Below are 13,022 nucleotides of genomic sequence, written 5' to 3'. Positions count from 1 at the left end.
AAAATAAACAATTTAAGAGTTCGGTTTAAAATCAAACTTACATTTACTATTCAGTTAAAGATTGAGATGTCTAAATACACTAAAATTTATACATGTTACAATTTTTTTTTATAAGTTTAATATCTAATACAGAAGTTTTTACAAGAGCCTAACTTCTAACCACAATAAATAATTTTTCAAAATTAATCAACAATCCACAATGGTGAAATTAAAAGTTTCACCTGACAACCCAAGCAATCAACATAAAATGTTGATGCACAATAAAGAATTAAGAGATTTTTGGAGAGAATAAAAAATAAATTTTGCTAATGGTTGTTCTAACCTAATTCAAGGTGTTATAACTGAGCCTCGTATAATTTGGTATCAATATGGTCATTGATCTATTATAAAAATAATCTTGTTATATATCTTTTCTTTTTTCATTAAATGCCTCTCATGAACCAACGCGGATTGGTTCAAGTGGTAAGCGGCTTGATATCGCTTAAGTAAAATTTCGAGTTCGAATTTTGTGAATGCATAAAAATTTATACAAATTTTTATAATTAGTTATTAAAAGTTTTACCTGTACGACTTACCTTTGACCTTTAAAATTTTATATAAAACTAACGATCCTAAAGAAATTTGAACGATCATCACTTTTAATTTTTCTCCAAACCCGATTTTTTATATAATTAACTTAGAAAATATTAAACACTTTAATTTGTCAATTGTTTGTAAATATTAAAATTAATAATATAAAGACACATAATCTAGCATATTACTTCTTAATTTTTTTAGTTTAAGGTTCGTCGTCCTCGCTTGGAGAGAAAGAGGAATCCATTTTGATTGCATCTTAACTGCATAAAAATAATTATCATATTAAAATTAGAATGTAATATTGTATAATTTATTTAATTTTATTTTTGTAATTATCTTTATGTTTTACTTATAAGTATTTTTATAATTTTAAATTATATTTAAGCATAAAATTCAAATAATAATTGAAATAGTGGTTAATTAGAAATAGTTTATTTTATTTATAAAAAATATAAATAAAAAAATATAAATAATAATTAAATAGTAATTTATTAAAAGTAGTTTACTTTAGTTAGAACTTTAAATAATTAAGTAATAATTTAAATTATAATAATCAAATATTAAAAATAGTTTTTAGTTAATACTCTAAATAATTATTTTAATATAATATTATAAGTAGGTTATCTTGATTAGTAATCTAACTATAATAATTATATTTTATAAGATAGAAAAGACATTAATGTATATATAAATGTTTCTCTTTTATCCGTAATTTTATATAGTACTGATTTCGCATTACGTGCTATGCACGTGGCTCGTAACGTAATTTTTCAATGAACATATTAGTAAATTTATTATAATTATATCAATTTTTTATTTATAATTAATATTAAATTAGTTAAGAATTTTTATAAAAGTAAATATAATATATTCAGTAATTAAATTTTTTTCTATACTGAATTTGTTTTTCTTTTGATTTTATAATAATCATAATTAAATAATTATCTTAATTTTATTAATAATATCTTTAAAAATAATAAGATAGAAATTTAAATAATAATGTATTGACCAAATACGATATTTTAATTTTATAGTTCAATCAAACTAAAAGATAGGTATTCCTACTAATTTAGAGACAATTTAGTTATTTTTTACATACTAAACATTAAATTGGAGATAATTTAACTACTTATTCTAGTTAGGATTTTACTTATAATAGTGATTAATTAAATAACTAATTAGTTAATAACTATAAAACCTTCTTTTAGTAGTAAACTGAAAAAGATTATTCAAAAAATTTGCATGTCTCCTCCTCCATCCGTATTTTTATATATAGTATAGATAGATTATAATCATTATATTTCTTCATACAAACAAAACACATGTATAAGTCAATGAATGTTCATGGCAAAAACAGGAATAATTTTAATCAGGAAATATAACGTTCAATTAAAATACAATTCTATTTTCAACATTAACCCGACCTTAGCTCAGTTGGTAGAGCGGAGGACTGTAGTTGTTGCTGGCATCCTTAGGTCACTGGTTCGAATCCGGTAGGTCGGATTTCTTTTTTTGACTTTTTGTTTACTAACACATCATCATCATCATTAGGACTTTTTTGACCCATTTTCTTTTGTTAAGAGAAGAATCCACGACGTGCTAGTGGAATTGATCACATTTTTGGTTAAATATGAAAAGTTATTTACATATTAGCCTACGTGATCAATTCCGAATTATTAAAAAATCTTTCGATAATTTCGAATTATAAAATTATTTCTATTCAATATAGAACAAGATGTTTGAACAATTATATGTATAGCGGTATTCACATACTAATATTCTTAAAGAATAATAGTCCTAATGAGTTTCAAACTTTTATTTTACTAAATAAAAAAACTATCTAAATAATATAAAAAAGCTTTCTACCGGCCTGATTTCTAAATAAGCCTACGTGATGCTCTGATCCATATCCTTTTTTGGCCTGTGTAAACAATGTCCCCAACAAGTCTGAAATAATCATTTTGGGCTTGTATGTTATCAGCGAGCATTGGTTTTCTTGCAGGTATATGTGTTTGTATGTTATCAGCGAGGCTAGATATGAGTTTTGGTACAACAATACCCATACCCTAACACCAGTCACGATCTATGAAAATGGATCGTGACACTGAGTTAGTTTTTTTTTTGGAGATAAACGCTATGAGAAAGGAAAACTGACATTTTTGATTCATGTTGATTTTTTATTTTCATTAGAGGTGGCAAATAGATGCCAAACCCAAGCACCCAACCCAACCCGCCCAAAGAAATACAACCCATTTGCACCCAAAAAAAGTTTGGGTAATTTTTGACCCAACCCATTTTAGCCCATAAGAATGACCCAATGGGTGAAATTAAGTCCAAACAAATTTCAATATGAAGAGTATTTGAGTTTTTAAAATAATATTTATAAGTTGTATAATTTATTTTTCAAAATAATTTTTTCCAGAAATTTCTTTTTCCGGAAATTTTTTTTTTCCAGAAATTTTTTTTTTCCAGAAATTTTTTTTTTCCAGAAATTTATTTTTTTTTCGGAAAATTTATTTTTTTCCAGAAAATTAATTTTTTTCAAAAAATTTATTTTTTTCCAGAAAATTATTTTTTTCCAGAAATTTATTTTTTTTTCGAAAAATTTATTTTTTTCCAGAAATTTATTTTTTTTCGAAAAATTTATTTTTTTCCAGAAAATTATTTGCCACCTCTAATTTATTCTTTTCCAGAAATTTTTTTTTTCCAGAAATTTATTTTTTTCCAGAAATTTATTTATTTTTCGGAAAATTTATTTTTTTCCAGAAAATTAATTTTTTTCGAAAAATTTATTTTTTTCCAGAAATTTATTTTTTTTCGAAAAATTTATTTTTTTTTTCGAAAAATTTATTTTTTTCCAGAACCTTTTATCTCAAATATAGATTTCAAGTATCTCACTTTCTATTTTGGGTAATTTTGGGTTTTCATGACCCAACTCAACCCAAAATTACCCAACCCAAAACTGCCCAAAAATATTGTGACCCAAAATTACCCAACCCAAAAATGCCCAAACCCAAAGAAACCCACCCAAACCCGCCCAAGAACACCCATTTGCCACCTCTAATTTTCATTAATTAACACAACGTAATGCTGACAGGGCATTAAGTGTTTTGCATATCAGAAAAAAATATCGTTACATGTTTTGTTTGTGAGTTTAACAGCCATTTCAGCGTTTAAACGGAGAAAGGGGAGGGGTTTTTTGTTCAATAAAAAAAATGAGGGGCTGAATTGTACCCCAAAAATTAAAAAGGGTTGAACTATCCTTTTAGGGAAATCTCAGAATTTTTTTATACCTTTTGTCTATGAAATATTTATATTTTTTGTGATAAAATATTTTGCCAAAAAATATTTTGTTATTGTATATTAAAAATATAGTTATTGATGGAGTCTACCTTCTGAACCGGTGAGTAAGACCTGCAAAACAAGGTAGAAGCTAACCGGACGGTGGTTGTCCGATTAACTCTCCGATGCTAAAGTCAGTTTAGAGCTTTGAGCAGCGTTTAGAGTATATGAATGTAATTGTGATTCTAGACATACCTCATGCTCCTTTTATAGTAGCCGAATATACCTTGTAGAGTCGTAATAGGTAAGTGAATCCTACTTTGTAGGGATCGAGCTACGTTGTAGGGATTCACCCTGATTTGTCGTGATCTACCTTATTCAGACATGAGTCCTATTTAGGAACGTCTTCCTAAATAGTCTCATCTTCCTAAGATAGAGCTTATCCTTCCATATTCGGAGTTTGTGTCCAAATAGGAAGATACTTCTAGATACGGCGATCTACCCGAATCCCGGATTAACGCGCTTTAGGCGGATCCTATTGGATTCGGTCTTTGTCGGTATATTACCGAATCTCAAGGGATTCGGTGTCTTCTTCATATATTCAGGTCTTCATGGGGAGTCCGGTATCACCCGAGAGTGGATCTCCTGTGACTCGGCTCCACTGTATTTATTGTAGGATTCAGTATCCATCAGTTATGATGATAAAATAAAATTTTTATTATAATATTCAAAATTGTTATCACTCTTATCTACAACAATAGCATTAGGATTAGCACTAGTTGTAGCAAAATTTGAACTCTGACTCTTCCGTTGTTACGGCGACGAATGTTTAAACGAACCTTTCTTCCAAGCTACAACCGCCTCAAAACCACTACTACCACCACCTTCACTCCATCTCGGCGCCTTTCTTTGCGGAGAAATGGAATGAGACCACTAGTGCGGATGGTGTTGTTGTTAATGTTGATGCTGACGGTGGTGGACGTGGTGGTCGGAGAGTGGATCAGAGTTCAGTTTAAATTTGGATATCTCTTGTTAAGATGAGCTTGTCCCGCTTCTAATTCTTGGATCTCTTTTAGTATGTCCTCTGCTGCTGGTGCTACTGTTTCCATTTTTTTTTTCAAGAATCAAGAATCAAAAATATTTAAAAATCATTAGATGTCATAAAAATTTGGTTATACAAATGTGTTTAAAGATTAAAATCATTTAATCAAAGCTAAAAAAATCTTTAAAGTCAAGGCAAGCTAAGTTAGAAAGAAAATTAATTAGAAAAAGGTTAATCCATTAAAGAAAGACACATGAAGCAAAAATAAAAGAAAGAAATGAAGTTCTTCTCCCCTGCTTTCTTCTCTTGTTTCTTTATTTCTTTGTCTCTCTGACTTTTTTATTTTTTCTTTCTCTCTCTCTAGAACAAGTTTTTCTCTCTCTAAAAGAACAATGTGTACAATGTTAATTGATGTCTATCAATTATCACAATAAAAGGTGATGCTTTTTTTTGAAAGGACAAATGATGCTAATGTTGTTAGTATGCTTAATAAATTAATTTAGTCATTAATGAATTCTTTTCTTCTTCAATAATCATCCTCTTATCTCGAGCAACAACATTAGCACTAGCACTAGCTGTAGCAAAATTCGAACTCCGACTCTCCCGCTGTAACGACGACGCATGTTTAAACGACGTGGAATTTTTTTTCCAAGCTGCAACTGCCTCAAGATCACTACTACCACCACCTCCACTCCTTCTCGGCGCCGTTCTTTGCGGAGAAATGGAATGAGACCGCCGGTGCGGCTGTTGTTTAATTTTTTATCATAATATTTAAAATTGTAATAGCAGTGGACCATTATGATGGTCATATGACAAAGTTTATTTCTGCTTCTCTATTTCAGTCCTCTCTCAATTTTATTTTGTTGTTCTTATATTCTTAATCTGCCATGTAAGTGGAGTAGCTGCATACAATTTTCAAGCTCTTTGGCTCACCTTCGGAGAATTACCGGAGAAAATCAAAATTGCCTCATGGAAACTCTATATAAGAAATTCAGATACAATTAATATTATCTAAATATGATTTACAGACAATTATATTTAATGAACAAAAACTTAATTAGAACTTCATTCAATGATCGAAATCTTATAATCAGATCCAAATTACATTATGAAGCTAACATTCTAACAATAAGTCAATTATTAAGATGTCTCATCAATAAATAACACAAATTGAATTTTATAGGTTTATAGGGTTATTATTTTTCATTCAATAACACAATAAAAATAATTAACTAAAAGTGATCATAATATAATTAATATTAAAATAATAGAATCCATAAAACAATTTAATAACCTAATGACAAAAAACACAAATGTGTTAGAGAATGTTAAAACCCAAACAATACTTACTTAAAGTCCAAAATGTGTTAGGGAACGTGAAATTAGTAAGAAACCATGATGAAACTATTTCACTAGATAATTTTATCATACTCTTTTTATAGAACTCTTTATGAAAAAGTTATGAAATAATTTTATCAAATTCCTTATAAAATTATTTATGAAATATTAATACGAAATCATTATAATTTTTTTCATTATTGTTTTTATTAATCTTTTATAAAATAGTTATGAAAATATTATGCAATTTTTGAATTTTTTTCATCAAACTATCTTTTCTTTTTTAGAGGATTTCATCAAACTGTCTTAAGAAACATTTTATGAATAACTTATGAAGCTATCATGAAACTTATTTATCAATATATTTATCAAACTTTTTTATGAATCAATTACTAAATCGATAAAGGCAAAGTCGTGGGATTTGGTTATTAGTTATTTTTTCCTTTTAATTAGCATCTTGGAGATGTAATTTACTGTCTCCAGCCATAATGTTTATTTTGATTAAATTTATTTTTAGTAGCATGCCTGTTTATTATCTTTGCTTACTTTATATTCCTCAATCTGTTGTTTATTTCCTTGAGCTATTCGAAGATTTTTTTAGAATGGTTCCATCCAAAGTACTGGTTTCAATAAGGTATCTTGGGTTAATGACTGCCTCTCTTGTAATTTTGGAGGTTTCAATATCACTCCTTTGAGAATAAAAAAATTAAAATTTGCTCCTAAAATGAATTTGGAAGCTTACGAATGTCGATAGGCAATTTTTTTGGTTTATGGTCATTTCCAATAGTTCTTGCATTTCATCTTGGTTTTATATTGAATATGTCAACATTTCAAAATTATCTCATGTGTGGAGAGGAATTGTTTCTTCTTGTGTGAAAAGTTTCCATGTTTGGGACAATTTTAAGAATACCATTGGCATTTTGGGGAATGGTGACACTATACAACTTTGGAGGGATAAATGGATTGATGATGATTTTCTTCAGATTCAATTTACAGCTTTATTTAATCTTTCAAGTAACCAGAATGTCTTGATTACTTAATTGTTTGATCTGGTTTTAAACTGTTTTGATTGTAGTTGGTCTCGTTGGTTTCGTATTGGCATGAAGCTCTTTATTTGATGGAAAATTTGCTAATTGATGTTATTCTGAATTCTCAATATTTTGATACATTCATTTGGAGAGGGAAGCAGATTTTCACTTTGTCTTTTATGGTTTAACACCTGCCTTCATAGCAATAGTTAGACTATTGCAAACAACAACAGTCGGGTCTGCAAACAATAATAATCTGATCATGGTAGGCAAAATCTGGAATTTCTTAATTCCTTCCCTTATCCTGTTTGGTTGTTTGCAAGAGACCAAGTTTGGCTAATGTTACTTTGGTTTGCAGAGGCGTTCTTCAACTGGTTAATTCTCTTTGTTTGCATATTATTATGGGAGAAAGGTCATTTATGCCCTTAAGGTTTGACTTCAGGATCAAGTAAGCTTCAAAGTCTGTAATGGTTCAAATATGCCCCCAACGTCTTAAAAGGTGAACAATTAGGCTCTTGATTTTAACAACCATGCCCCTAACGTCTCATTTATGCATCCAAATTGGAGCCTGATTGCTCATTTTTTAAGACGTTAAGGGTATATCTGAACCTTTTCGGACGTTAAGGGCTTACTTGATCTTAGAGCCGAACCTTAAGAGCGTAAATGACCCTTTTATCTATTATTATTCATTGTGCATTTGCTTGGCGTTTCTGGTCTAATATACTTGGTATGTGTAATTTGGTTAGGGTGATTTCTTTTTCTCTCCATTATTTCTTTATCAATGGTCTTATATATGATAGGAGGTACCAAGTTTTTTGGCAAAGTATTTGATTTTTTTTTTGTATCTGAAAAATTTGAAAAGCGAGGAATAGTGCAATTTTCTGGCATCAGATCAGCGACATTGATTCATGGGTTTACAATAACATTTGCGAAGTTGTGAAATTCTACAAAACTCATATTCCATGTTTTTCGTATTTGATAAATAATGTCTTTAGAAATTCATTTTGCTTTTGTTAATATTATTAGTCCTTTACAAGTCCTGCCATCCACATTTTTATGGTTGTGCTAATTTCGTTAGCATTTATCTAAATTCGGTTAGGAAATTATAATGAAACTAGCTTATAAATCTTATTATGAAGCATTTATCAAGATTTCAAAGAATATAATTGAAAAGCAACATTATCATTACGGAAAAACAGATTACAACCTCATGCCTTTTATACTACAAGGCAGTGTAACAGATTTAACAAACTTTGTACACATGTCACTATTACATTGGTTCAATCTTAACTAACATGGATAAGCTGGAGAATAACTAACTCAGTACACTTGTTCTTGTTTGATAGGCTACATCTTGATTCACTTGGATCAAGGAAACTTAGCTCATAAGGAATGAACTGGATTGGTTGAATCTTGAAGTTACTTGGATCACAACTGAGAAGCACAAACTGAAGCACAATACTGAGAAGCAGAAAATAGTTATGCTGTTAGCCCCCTTCAAGCTGGAGAATGCAGATTTTGTAAATCCAGCTTGGATATGGCAGACTTAAACATAGCAGTAGCTAGAGGTTTGGTGAGAAAGTCAGCCAATTGGTTGCTTGAAGTCACTGAAAGAAGATGTATGATTTTTGCTTGAAGTTTCTGTCTAACTAGGTGACAATCTATTTCTAGATGCTTTGTTCGCTCATGAAAGACATGATTCTGAGCTAGGTGAAGAGCAGATTGATTGTCACAAAACAGCAAAGCTGGTTGAGGATGAGAAATACCAAAATCATGTAAGAGATAAAGGATCCACTGTATTTCACACGCTGTAGCAGGAAGAGCCCTGTATTCAGCTTCCAAAGAGCTTTTTGATATTGTAGTTTGTTTCTTGGATTTCCATGAAACTAAGGATGTTCCAAGGAAAACACAATATCCTATAATGGATCTGCGAGTATCAGAACAGGATGCCCAGTCTGAGTCAGAAAATGCCTTAAGAGTCATATTAGCAGAAGCAGAAAAGAACAAGCCTTGACCTGGTGCAGATTTGAGATATCTGAGCAAATGGTGAACAGCTTGAGATGAATGGTGGTAGGCTTATCCATGAATTGAGATAGCTATTGTACAGCAAAGGCTATGTATGGCCTTGTTATGCACAAATAAATCAGCTTTCCTATTAATCTCCTGTAAGGTAAAGCATCTGCTAAAATAGTGCCAGTATCAGAAGCTAACTTCACAGTGGAGATCATAGGACTGGAAACTGGTTTACATCCCAAAAAACATGTTTCTTGAAGTAAATCCAGTGTGTATTTCCTCTGGAAAAAATTAATGCCTTTGTATGAACGAGCAATTTCAAGTCCTAAATTTTTTTTGAGATTGCCTAAACCTTTTATCTTGAAACAAGAATCCAAATATCCTTTAATGGACTGAATTTCCTCCAAATCATTACCAGCAAGGATGACATCATCCACATAAACTAATAAAGCTGTGAATGAATGAGAGTTATGCTTAATGAACATACTTGAATCACCATGAGCCTGAGTGTATCCTTGTAAGGAAAGTGCTGAATTCAGTTTAGAGTTCCATTCTCTACTGGCTTGTTTAAGACCATACAAAGACTTGGTAAGTTTGCATACCTTTCCTGGAGAAGTAGAAAATCCTGGTGGAGGTTGCATATAAATGTCCTCATGAAGATCCCCATGAAGGAATGCATTATTGGTATCCAATTGGTGAAGATAACAACCTTTTGCAGCAGAAATGGCAAGAAGTAATCTCACTGTTGTCATCTTATCAATGGAGAAAAAATCTCAATATAATCAATTCTAGCTTGTTGATTATATCCCTTGGCTACCAATCTGGCTTTATGCCTTTCAATTGTACCATCAGCGTGATGTTTAATTTTATATACCCACTTACAGCCAATGGCTTTCTTATCAGGAGGTAGATCAGTAACTATCCAAGTCTTGTTATGTAAAAATGCATCCATCTCAGCTTTCATAGCAATTTGCCAGCATTCATGTTGAATAGCTTCAACATAATTCTTTGGTTCTGTGAAAGAACTAATTTGTAGAGCAAAGGATTTATGACAATCTGAAAGATTGTCATATGCTAAAACTGCATTTAAATGATGTGGAGTGGAAGTGGTGGTATTCTTAGAAGGTAAAATAGAAGGTGTCTGCAAATTGCAGTGGTAATCTTTAAGAAAAGTTGGAATGGAACGAGTTTTAGATGATTTTCTAGTCTCAACAGAAGGTGGTCTTTGTGTAGTTTGGTGAATAGAATCAGAAGTGGGATGTACAAAATCAGTGTTGGGGTTTATGAAAGATTTAGAAAGGATTTGGCTAGTAGGTAGTGGATCAGAAGTTGTTACAGGTTGTGTATAAGATAAAATGTCAGTATCATCAGTAATAAAAGTGTTCAAATCAGGATTAATCGTGCATATAGTAGTAGCATCAGACAGGTTTTGTGCAGAAGCAAAAAATGAAAAATGTTTTCATAAAAAATCATATTTCTAGAAACAGATATAGTTCTACTTTTTAAATCATAAAGTTTGAATCCTTTAGTGGTAGAACTATATCCAAGAAAAATAGTTTGTGATGCCCTAGCATCAAATTTGTTTCTCATGTGATCTAGTGTGCTAACATATGCCAGACAACCAAAAAAGTCTTTAGATTTGTGAATGTTGGTACCTTGTTAAAGAGCAGAAAGTAAGGAGTATTATTATCAATGACTGGGGAAGGTGTCCTATTTATAAGATAGGCAGCATGCATAATGCAGTCTGACCAGAAAGTAAGAGGAATAGAAGACTGAAAAAGTAATGCTCTAGCTACATTAAGGATGTGTTGATGTTTTCTCTCAACAACATTGTTTTGTTGGGGTGTGTACACACAATTTGTTTGATGGATTATGCCTTTGGCTTGATAAAAATGAGGCATACTGAACTCAAGACCATTATCACTTTGAATGCATTTGATTTTTGCATTGAATTGTCTTTCTACAAAAGCAATGAAATTTTGAACTTTTAACTGTACATTTTAACTTTAGCATGAAAATCCATGTATATCTGGATTTATCATCTACAATTGATAAGAAATATCTGTGACCATAATGAGAAGTGATTTTGAAAGGACCCCATATATCCATATGTATTAGATCAAAAGTGTTGTTTACAATAGATGTGTTAATTGGAAATTGACAATTTCCTTTGCTTAGCTAAATGACAGATTTTACAATGATCAAACTTTGGTTTTCTTATACTAGGATCAACTGAATGTAAAATATCTAATCTAAAATCTAAAAGGTGGCCTAATTTGTAGTGCCGCAATTGAGAGGAGTCAATGGAAGGAATTAAAGAATATGCAAAAGCTTCAATATGAGAAGAAAAAGACTGAGCAGCATCTGCTGTGATTTTTGAAGGTGAGAAATGAGGTTGTTCCAAGAAGTATAATCCATTGATCTTCTTAGCTAAACTAATCATCATCTGACTTTGAATGTCCTGGATGAAACAATTATCAGAATATAGGAGGACAAAATGTTGTTTTGAATCTGTTAGTTGGCTAGCAGAAATCAGATTAAAAGAGAAAGCTGGGACATAGAGGACTTTATGAAGAATGAAAGTTTTTGAAAGTTTAACTGTACCCATATGTGTAACCTAAGCCTTTTGGTTGTTAGGAAAATGAACAAAACAATTTGAAACCATTTTATAATTTGAAAAATAATCCAAAGAACAGATTATATGGTCTGTTGCACCACTATCAACAATCCATTTTTCCTTTTGTGAAGCACATTTATCAAAACATGATAAAGAAATCTTACCTGATGTACTTCCTGTGGGAGCAAAAGTTGTTGAGACTGTGTTAATCATTGGTGGTGAAATGTTGGACTGATACAGCAACTTCATTAGCCGAGAGTACTGATCCTGAGTTAACTGCATAGGATTATTAACAGTAAAATTCTCATTTGAGACTGATCCAACATAATTTTCAGTATGGTCATTACTGGTGTTATCCTCTTCAGCATGCTCCACTTGATTTGCATAAGAATTGTGCTGAGATTTCCCTTTGCCTTTGAATCCAGAATTGAATCCAAAAGGGCAGCCATGCTTTTTATAGCATCTATCAACTATATGTCCTCCATTACCACAATATACACATTTCAAGTTACTAGTTCTTAGAAACTTCTTGTAGTTTGAGAAACTATTTCCTTTCTTTTGATAACTATTGTGAGAACCATTATTCTGATTCTTTGGAGTCTCAGTACACTCATCCACCTTGTTATAAAAAGCAATCGGTTCTGTAATTTTTTAATGTACTTCCATTTTGCCTTTCATGTTGGGAAGCAAGTGAGAAAGTTTTGTTAATTGATGGTAATGGATCCATTATCAAACTCTGAGATCTGATTGTATCAAAATTCTCATTAAGGCCTTTCAAAAAATTTATCACAGCATCATTGTCTCTATATTTCTTTATCTTCTCATAAATTCCACACTTGCATTGTGGATCACAGCTGCAAACAGATAATGGTCTTAGGTTTGTCAATTCATCCCACATTTCCTTTAAGTGAGTATAATATTCCACAACAGTAAGAGTATTCTGCTTAAATCCACTGAGTTCTTCTTGTATGTCTAATACCCTATACACATCACCTTGTGAAAATCTTGATTCAAGATCAAGCCAGGCCTCAAAAGCTAAATCAATCCATTCAATGCTCTTACTGATAGGTAAGGAAACAGAATTTTGGATCCATGACATAACCAAATTATTGCTTCTCTCCCACAT

At 31.0% G+C, this 13,022-nt stretch overlaps 1 protein-coding gene and 1 non-coding gene across 2 annotated transcripts; one reads left to right on the top strand and one right to left on the bottom strand.

The window, feature by feature from the left end:
* The first annotated feature begins 1,995 nt into the window (after positions 1-1,995).
* On the top strand, positions 1,996-2,079 carry TRNAY-GUA (transfer RNA tyrosine (anticodon GUA)). The gene is given in 2 exon segments: positions 1,996-2,032; positions 2,044-2,079. It is a non-coding gene; the product is annotated as a tRNA-Tyr (tRNA).
* A 9,817-nt stretch (positions 2,080-11,896) lies between these two features.
* Positions 11,897-13,022, bottom strand: LOC126661952 (uncharacterized). Its single transcript, XM_050355836.1, has 2 exons — positions 12,632-13,022; positions 11,897-12,537 (listed from the first exon to the last, which is right to left on the bottom strand). The coding sequence occupies exons 1-2, from the start codon at positions 13,020-13,022 to the stop codon at positions 11,897-11,899; spliced, it is 1,032 nt and encodes a 343-aa protein (XP_050211793.1).

The sequence above is a fragment of the Mercurialis annua genome, linkage group LG8 (assembly GCF_937616625.2).
Source record: "Mercurialis annua linkage group LG8, ddMerAnnu1.2, whole genome shotgun sequence".
Classification (NCBI taxonomy): domain Eukaryota; kingdom Viridiplantae; phylum Streptophyta; class Magnoliopsida; order Malpighiales; family Euphorbiaceae; genus Mercurialis; species Mercurialis annua.
This window is presented reverse-complemented; position numbering and strand designations above follow the sequence as displayed.

Excerpts from the sequence above, each read along its gene's own strand:
- LOC126661952 (XM_050355836.1), bottom strand. The coding sequence starts at position 13,022 with ATGTGGGAGAGAAGCAATAATTTGGTTATGTCATGGATCCAAAATTCT. Across the intron at positions 12,538-12,631 it reads TGATACAATCAGATCTCAGA|AACCGATTGCTTTTTATAAC; the intron begins GTTTGATAATGG and ends AAAAAATTACAG.